The sequence below is a fragment of the Solanum stenotomum genome, unplaced genomic scaffold (genome assembly GCF_019186545.1).
Source record: "Solanum stenotomum isolate F172 unplaced genomic scaffold, ASM1918654v1 scaffold9649, whole genome shotgun sequence".
Lineage (NCBI taxonomy): Eukaryota > Viridiplantae > Streptophyta > Magnoliopsida > Solanales > Solanaceae > Solanum > Solanum stenotomum.
The window spans coordinates 422644-432486 of record NW_026037757.1 but is presented as its reverse complement, the minus strand read 5'-3'; the positions used below and the strand labels follow the sequence as shown (position 1 = coordinate 432486).

General features: G+C 34.0%; 1 protein-coding gene across 1 annotated transcript in view; it reads right to left on the bottom strand.

Moving 5' to 3' along the window:
* LOC125853105 (actin-104-like) overlaps window positions 1–9843 on the bottom strand; it is a 36989-nt gene that overhangs the window by 26402 nt on the left and 744 nt on the right. The window contains exons 2-3 of the mRNA XM_049532777.1: window positions 6051–6444; window positions 5630–5971 (exon numbers count right to left, since the gene is read on the bottom strand). Coding sequence (XP_049388734.1) covers window positions 5630–5971; window positions 6051–6444 — 736 coding nt within the window. The remainder of the gene's footprint in view (window positions 1–5629; window positions 5972–6050; window positions 6445–9843) is intronic.

Below are 9843 nucleotides of genomic sequence, written 5' to 3'. Positions count from 1 at the left end.
TATATAGCAAAAACAAACAATAATACTTTATGATTAGAATTATCATGTAGTGATGTAGGCAACAATGAAAATTATCATGAAACATTTTACTAGTGTGTAACATAATAAATAAATTTTCGTATGAATTGTATATATATATATATATATATATGCTAGTATCAATAAATCATTATTTCATAAACCAGATATAGTGTATCGATTATGCATTTCCATTTTTACCAAAAAATAAGTTTTTTTTTTTAATTAATATATGTTATGCTCCTACCTATGTATATAACAAATCGAATTGTTTTTATGAAAATGGAAATAGAGAAATCATATGTAGATGTGTAATGAAAGGATGACGGAATAATTAATAAAAAGAATAAAATCAATTTTCTCACATAAATAGGTTTATAAACAACTATGAAAGCTAAAAAATATATTTATACATTTGAGAATTAAGGAAAGTTAGAGATTTTAAAATATATATTTAATTAATGTACATAACACCCAAAAAAAAAATTACTAGATTTTTTAATAATTTAGATTCCATATTTATTAGGCTTTGACCGTCAGATAAATTTAAATTACAATTTGGAAAATATGTCGTTAATGGAAATTAATGCTAGACTAATACTGTGATTACTTAGTTCTTTTTACTATTAGTCACATATCAATTTTGTTTCATCAACATTACAACTTAGGGTTATTAGCTTGTTCATTGTTACATTATGGCGATGCTTTGTGATTCTCAATCAAAATTATTGGCACAGTTGGGGCCCGCGATGTCGAAGAAGGTTGATGTTGATATGATCCTGAAATCCCAAGAACAAATTCTTGGTGAAGTGTTTGATGGAAAAGAGAAAGCGAAGTCACGAGAAAGAGATAGGGAAGCAGCACGGATCTCTATTGCAAGCATCAAAAGGACGGTTAACTTTGATGATGGTTTTCTAGCAGAAAGAGAATTGTTGGCCATTATGGGTGCTCCACGACAAATTCTTGATAAAGCATTTGACGGAGAAGAGATGAAGAAGAAGAAGAAGGTTACGTTCTGTGAGGAACAGTTGCGGTACTTGCAAGAAGAGAAAGCCAAGTCGAAGCTGAAAAAAGATAGAGAAGCCGCTCGGATTGCTATTGCAAGCATGAAAAGGATGGTTAATTTTGGTGATGCTATTCAAGCGGAAATAGAATTTTTGACCATGATTGGTGCTCCACTACCAAATTTTGGCAAAGTAGTTGATGAAGAAGAGATGGACAAGGAAGTTGAGTTGTTGGAGAAGCAGTTGCAAGAAGTGAAAGTCAAGTCGCCCATGGATCTGGCGCCCGGAGATAGGATGGAAAGGATGGATGATTTTGAAGAAGGGGAGATTTGATGGGCATCCAAAAAGTCGTTGGTAAAAGAGTTTGGTTGTTTTTCAATCGATAGTACTTTTCGTTTGATACTTAAGTGATTTTTATTATTAAGAATGTGTTTTATACTGAGGAAAATATTTTCCATGAAAATTATTTTAATCATCTAATTGAAAAATATAGATGAATGATTATTGTATGTCAATTGCAATTTGCATTCTCAGAAAAATCTATCACTATACTAAGATCTTTAAACTTTTTTTAAAAAAGAAAAAATTTCTGCTATAAAATTCCTTTTTTTGGGCAAAAAAAAAAGTTAACTAATTCCTAGGTATTATACATTATCATAATTATAATCTATAATGCTTGTTGACTTAGTGATTATGTGTTGTTCATATACTTAACTTTCTACCATGGTTGGAAAAAAAAATTAAAAGTATGAATCATTCTAGAGATGTAATTCATGGGAGTACTTTAAAGATTTTATTAGTTAAATTTATCATTAATTGAGCAAGAAGCTAAAGATCATTTCTTTGCCCTAATGAAAGTATTAATCATAAAATATTTAGTTTGAGTTATTTAAAACCGATATCATTTTCCGTTGTTGCACTAATATTGAAAGTATTAATCATTAAATCTTAACATAGTTTTCAAATTCATCAGAGAGAATGACATTAAGTATGAGATTGTGATATTATTTTCTAATTACTATGAATTCAAGAATAAAAATAAAAAGGTTAATATAGCAATAAAAATATAATTGGCATTACTTATCTTTGCTCCACTTCTCAACTACATTGTTACTTCATCCAAACTCAGCCTAATTTTTGGTCGAGTCAAGGTAAGTAGGGGTTTTTCCCTTTAATTCCTTGAAATTCATTTTGTTGAATTACTCAATAAATATAATTTAAGGGTACATATCTTTGTTTTTCTCTCTTTTGATGATTAATTTGATGCTTTGATTTTCTAGTTTTAATAATGTTCAAATTCGTGATAATAGATAAAGATATGAAAAATATTGTTTCTCATTTCTAATAAAACTTGGAAAATATCAGTTTATTTTATGTAGCACGAATCATGTCTTATGTGCAAAACTAACCGTCTTTTTTATTCTATTTTTTCATGTTTTTTTCTTAATCTTTTGTAACGCCCCAAATTTCCAAACTATGACCCTAGCCGGTCTTTGAATGCATATAGACTCCAAATCCGATGATTTTTAATGTTGGGTAGGTAATTAAAATAATTTCTTTGTTTGGGAAGATCTTTGGATGTGAATAAGGTCATAAGGGATTCCTAGGGTATTAAGATTTTATGGCCTAATACCAAGAAAATGAAAGATCGTGAAGCCCTTGTCCTGACGTCTTCGACCGTTTGAACAATCCAATTTATGTGCTAAAATTTATGCCCATTTTACTGAGCACTACAGATTTTGCATGACCCGCCATGCGAAGTGGAAATCAGCCGCGCTGGCAAGTGAGTGTTACTGTAAGGGTCGCGAAGCGCACGTGCTCCGAAATTATTTAAGTCTTTTATTCTTTTCACATTTTAGGAGGGTTGTTTTAGTCCTTTCCTCATTCCATAGCCCTAACCCATGACTATTAACTTTCCCCAAGAGCCGTATTATAGAAGATTTGATAAGTTACGTCAAACGCTGCTCCTCTTCTTCCCTTACACTTCAAGAAACAAGATCCAAGGTTATAAATTCTCAAAGTCTCTTTCCTAATTAGTTCTTCGTCAAAAGGTATGTTTGAAAACTCCTTAATTCAAACTACGCATACAAGATTTATATTATATTTTATTATTCGTATTTCCTAAATTATGGTTGAGAGATGATTTCATGAAAATTGATTATAAATAATGTTCTTCTCTTGAAAATTGTGTTCAAATTACTTTACTATGATTTCAAAATTTGGATTGTTGGTTTTGAATGGGTGATTCCTCATATGATTTTGAAAAGGGGTTTTCCTATAAATATTGAATTTGGAGATCTACGAGTCTTTCAAAAGCTTTGGTTTAAATGATGAACAAATGGTACTTTTCTGTCTCGGTTAAATGCTAATGATTTTGCATTTTATATGTTGTCTTATAATTTGGAAAGACTTGGATGTTGACATTGAAAGAAATGAATAAACATAAATGAGTCTTTGATTTTCAAAGGACGGTTTAAGAGTTCTAAATGGCTATCTATGAAATTGGCATGGTTAAATGGCGTGAAAGTCTTGATATGATGATACCAATGGGAATACGTCTTATTCGGATAACTCTTAATAAATGAGAACTTGTAAAGGTTTTAATTGGGGAGCTTAAAGAGAGTTTGGTAGTATCACCGAGAAGACGTAAGGTCCTTGTGACTCATCACCCGACACCACGTTTGTCGACGTCAGAGGTCCTTGTCCTGAAATATGAATGACCACTGTAGGTTGTTAATCGAAGCAGCCTCTACAATCTTTTCTTTGGGAGAGTTTGGTTCGCCAGATTCTTATATTTCTCAAATTCATGCGGCATACATGATTTGGGCCTTCGGCCGAGCAGAGGCCGGACCCATACAACCTGTGGGTCACATTATGTCGGTAAACACTACCTTACTCAGAATTAATGATTTTTGAAAGGTTTTTGTCTAAATGTTTTGGGTCTGCACTTATGATTTTGTCTTCTCTTTACGGTTATGTTATATATATTGTTTATCCTTTCCTCTGGGTTGCATGCCAGTACTCGTCGTACTGACCATCCTCGGACGCTACATCTTTTCATGATGTAGGAACGGAGACACATGTTCGTGGCTCCAGGCAACAGTAGATCGTTGAGGGATAACGGTCAACATTGTGGTGCTTTTTCCATTTTCTGGAAAGTAGACTTTTCTTTTATCAAGTCTTTCCTTTAATTTTCATGGTATGTCGGGGACCATGTCCCGGTGTAGATATTGTTATTCTGTTAGTAGAGATTTTGTAGACCTATGATTAATTGGATTCGGTTTGCTAATTAAGATTTGTCCATGAGGCAAGCGAGGGTCAAAAGTTTAAGACTATCATTTTCAACATCAATGATGTAATTTCCTATAACTAGGTAGAGAAAAGACATGGTGAGATTATTTGAATTACTTCAAAGCAATATGGTCACGTACATGACATCACCACATTATTGTTTAACTTATTAATTAGAATTTATTTGTTTCAGCTGTTATTTGGTTGCTTCAAATTAGTGCACCTCAATTATACACACTTAATATCCAGGTAATATTTAAAGAGTGTCATATACATTCTTACTACTAATGCTTCCTAATTTGAAACATCGATGATTACATGTAGCACTTATAGAATTTGTTCCTTAGCTTCTAAAAAAGGAAATCACATACTAATTATGCATTGAGAGAGATGAATATCAAGAAAAATACCAAACATGTTCAAAATAGTTTCCTATTAAAATCCTGTTTTGGTGTAGTGATATTTGATACAGTTGCAATTACAATCCAGTAATAGTTTTCCTTGAATCATTCCCTATACTTAACTTGTTTTCATGTAGAGGTGACAGTTAGGCTTACGAGATCACTCAAGGATGATGGAGTCTGGAGCTTTTACCTTGAACTGCTGCAGTTTCCTCCAGCATCACCAAATGTCGACATACTGCTTGATGAGTATTAATTCATCCAGCTAGCTAGGTTATGCTATTAGTATAGCCACATTAATGCTTTATTCCATTTGTAGATTACCAACATAGGTTTACAATGATGTTACTAATGTTTGTTCAGGTTTAAATGACAATCTAGTCAGCTTGAAAGAGAATTTTAAGTTCACACATTAAAGCTTAGAGACACTTCCTGTGGACAATTGAGGCACCAAATTCATCGTACTCACCCTTTGTTATCAACATCTGCATAGGATGTAGATATTAGTGTTGAATCCCTTCAGCTTAAAAGAAGATAAGAACACGTTCATAGTTAGAACTAATCGTTCGAGACCAAGACTTGGTAGATTGATTTATTGATAAGTCAAATAAAGTAAGGAGAAACTAACTCTTCCAAAACTATTGACGGAAGCTAGAATTGATCCTCTTATCCAGGTGCTGTACTTCCTCTCAGGTGGTGCTACCGCTTTGATCTTCGTGCCCCTTGGAGCAAGAACAGTGATTTCCTTGTTCATACGTTCTGTTATACCAGGAAACATAGTTGAGCCACCACTAAGCACAATGTTTGCAAATAAATCCTTCCTAATACCAACATCGCTTTTTTTTTTTTTTTACATCGCTTTCCATGATTGAATTGTAGACTTTTTCATGGATTCCTGTCGATCCCATCCCGAACAAAATAGGACTTCAGGACAACGGAACCTCTCAGCACCAACATTAAGGACTTGTCCAGAAGGAAGCTCAAAGGCCTTCTCAACTGAAGATCTGTTTTTTGCCTTTTCAATCTCCTGTTCAAAATCCAGTGCAACATAAGTAATTGTCTCCTTCATACGCCTAGTAACATTATTTTCTCTTATCGTACCATGAAATACATAACCACCCTCGGAGAGAATCCTCGTGAGGTAATTTGTAATATCACGACCACCAAGACCTAACCACGAGATAGCATGAGGAACTGCATGTCCCTCATAGATGGGGACCGTGTTGGCCGCACTATCACCAGAATTAAGCACAATGCCTGGTTGAAAAATTACAAACGAAATTAGTGACTGGCTAAAATCAAACAGTAGAGAACCAGTATTTCTTCTTCTGCTTACCAGTTAGCCGACCATTAGCAAACAGAGAGAGAACAGCCTGGATTGCGACATACATGGATGGAACACTGAATTTCTCAAACATGATTTTGGTCATTTTCTCCCTGTTTGCTTTGGGGTTAAGTGGCACTTCAGTCAGAAGAATGGGATGCTCCTCGGGATCAACACGGAGTTCATTGTAAAATATGTGATGCCAAAGTTTCTTCATATGATCCCAGTTTTTTACCATGCCATGTTCAATGGGATATTTCAGAGTCAACATACCTCTTTTAGTCTGAGCTTCATCACCAACATAGGCATCTTTTTGTCCCATACCAAGCATGGAGCTAGTATGACGAGGAACACCAACTATACTTTCGAAAACAGTCCTTGGAGCATCATCCCCAGCAAACCCAGACTAAAGAAACAAGTGTTTGAATATCCACTATAGAGCAACACAATGAATAAAGCTGAAATTGTAAGTGTTTTGTTATTACTAACCATGGATTGGTCAGTTCCATTGTCGATAACAATTGTTTGAATATCCATCACACCAGCGATCTTGTAAGGACTTGGAAAACTTATTTTGGAAGTATAATTTTACAAGTCAGTGAGAAATATTTTCCTTTATGTATAGTTTGATTCAACGAGATATACGATTTTCATATTTCCAGTTGAAATCACCAGCTGTTAACACAAGAAAGAGTAATTTCCTGCCAGTAAAAAGAAAAAGACCAAAATGCTGAGTATTAGTAGAATTTAACATGTGCGTAGTGAGGACACTTATGTGGCTAATCTGAACCAATTTCGTGATACTCAAGTGTCCAACTGAATCTAAAATCAACACTACTCAAAACACCAAGTCATTGAGCAACCAATAATGAAATCAAATTGGATAACGAACGAAAATCCGATGTATCATCAAATAAAATTGAAGCATATGCACCTTTATGGGGAAAAAATAGAAGAACTTTTCTGGCTTACACAAAAATCAATCCATGAGATATATACTTTGAGTTTGAGTACAATAACATACCCAGTTAAATCCACAAGTGATGTTTGGGAAGGGTAATACGCATACCTTACCACTACCTTGTGGAGGCAAGAGAGACTATTATTTGGATCATGAAATCATTATCCCACAAAATCTCTTCTAACAAGAAATTGAGAAAAACCTATTGACATTATCTACGCATTCAGTGTGGAAAATACCCAAATAAATAAAACCATCTTTGATAATCAGATACATAAGCAGAATTAAAAAAATATTCCTAATAACAAGTAGCAAGCACATTAAAACAGAGACAAAATACACTGAATCCAATGGATAATCAGATAGAATTGAAGCTTACGTTCAGTATTGGGAGTGAGAGAAAAAGAGACTTTTTCTGGTAAACAGAGTAAATGGGACTTGGCTATAAAAGCTGAACTAAAAGAATAAATCAAAGGGAAAAGGGCATCATTCTGTCGTTATAAAAATCTCATATATATCTCTAGGTGAAATTTTTATTTTAAATTTACTTTTTGATTTTTTATTTTTTATTTTTAAAAAAGTTCAAGTAGATATACACTTGATCCTTCTCACAAGTGATTTTTTTTTTTTTTTTTACTTCAATGATTCAGCTAATTTGAGTATATTATTTTGATGATCAAATTTATTTTTTCACTTATTTTTTTGTAAAATTTATCATAAATACCTCAAATAATGTCTTGAATTTCCAACTAATTAAGTGAAATCCCATGACACTATCCATGAACTCCAAAAGAAGTCATTATTCAATGAATCTTTTTTTAGAGTTTGAACTGATAAACTACAAATTCTCAAACTTTTGTTAGAATCCCTGCATAGTAAAACTCTGATACATTGTGCTGAGTTTTTTTTCCCATATTTTCATTAAGAATACATCTATTCAAATTTCATTTCTTTATTAAAAAGTGGCTAAGGTTTGTATAGTTTTGAAATGATGGTTGAATGTTGGCGGTGTGAAAGTAGTTATTGTCCTTCCTCCACGCCCTTCTTTTTGTTGAATTGGATAATAATGCACAAAATTCTAAGTCTTTCAAAAACTTAATCCTATCACCCTCCTTTGCTAGAAAATCATCAACTTGACTTTGCTATCTGTAGTTGTGGCTGGTTGCTGGATTCATTAGTGATTGCATCGAAAACCTGCATTTAGAGACTAGTCAATTGTCATTATCAAAGATAAGAGTGTCTTCATCCCATGGGAAGGCAACAATGTGTTTGATGTTGGTATACAAAATCGACGTGTGGAGGAGATCAATGCTGGTATACAACATCACCAAGTAAAGATTCAACATTACTTCACGTGTATCGGGAAGGCAATGATTTGGTTGATGCTTTTGCAAAACAATAAACTTAATTTTAACTTACAACNTATCACCCTCCTTTGCTAGAAAATCATCAACTTGACTTTGCTATCTGTAGTTGTGGCTGGTTGCTGGATTCATTAGTGATTGCATCGAAAACCTGCATTTAGAGACTAGTCAATTGTCATTATCAAAGATAAGAGTGTCTTCATCCCATGGGAAGGCAACAATGTGTTTGATGTTGGTATACAAAATCGACATGTGGAGGAGATCAATGCTGGTATACAAAATCACCAAGTAAAGATTCAACATTACTTCACGTGTATCAGGAAGGCAATGATTTGGTTGATGCTTTTGCAAAACAATAAACTTAATTTTAGCTTCCAACGATTAACAGGAGCTTATGCTTTACATTACCCCCGGTACTTACTTTCTATGTGTACTATAATCATAAATAATGTTGTGAACTAACAACAAAGCAACTACTATTGTACCTTTTCTTTCATTATCACCTACAACAATAGAAAGGTGTGAAAAAAAAAATCTCTGCTTGCAAACCAGTTAACATAAATGAGCAGAGCATCATCAAAGCTAAGGAAGTCCAATCCGAACTCAAGTAGAAAAGCATGAAAACATAAATTTACTGTTCTGCAATTTCACAACCACTTACCGATACTACTGAAAAGTCAGCTAATATAACCAAATGTTCTCAACCTAATGCAATATAGGCACTTAGTAACAGACAATACACCCATTTCCTGCTTACTAGCTAAATTATAAAGAAAAGGAAAAAGCCCGCCAAGCAAGAATGGCAACAGACTACTCATGGGATTGAGCATCACTTCAAAAAAAAAAGGAACAGGTAGATCACTGTAACTTAAATGAAGCATTCATTTGACGGAATTTAACAACAGAGATTTGAAGTTCTCACCAAGTTTAGAGACACTTCCTGTGGACAATTGAGGGACCAAATTCATCATATTCCCTATTTGTTATACACATCTGCACGTGACGAAGATATTAGCAGTTAATTAAGAATTAACAAGAAGACAATCACAGTTAGAACCAATTATTTGAGACTTAGGACTTAATCGGTTGATTTATTGATCCATCAAATAAAGCAAAAATAAACTAACTTGTTGGAAAGTACTGAGTGAAGCGAGAACTGATCCTCCTATCCAGGTGCTGTACTTCCTCTCAGGTGGTGCAAACACCTTGATCTTCGTGTGGCTCGGAGCAAGAGCAGTGATTTCCTTGGTCATACGTTCTGCTAAGCCAGGAAACAAAGTTGAGCCACCACTAAGCACAATGTTTGCAAATAAATCTTTCCTAATATCAACATTGCATCTCATGATTGAGTTGTAAGCTTTTTCATGAATTCCCGTCGCTTCCATTCCAACCAATGATGGCTGGAATAAGGCTTCAGGATAACGGAACCTCTCAGCACCAATATTAATGATATGGCCAGAAGGAAGCTCATAGCCCTTCT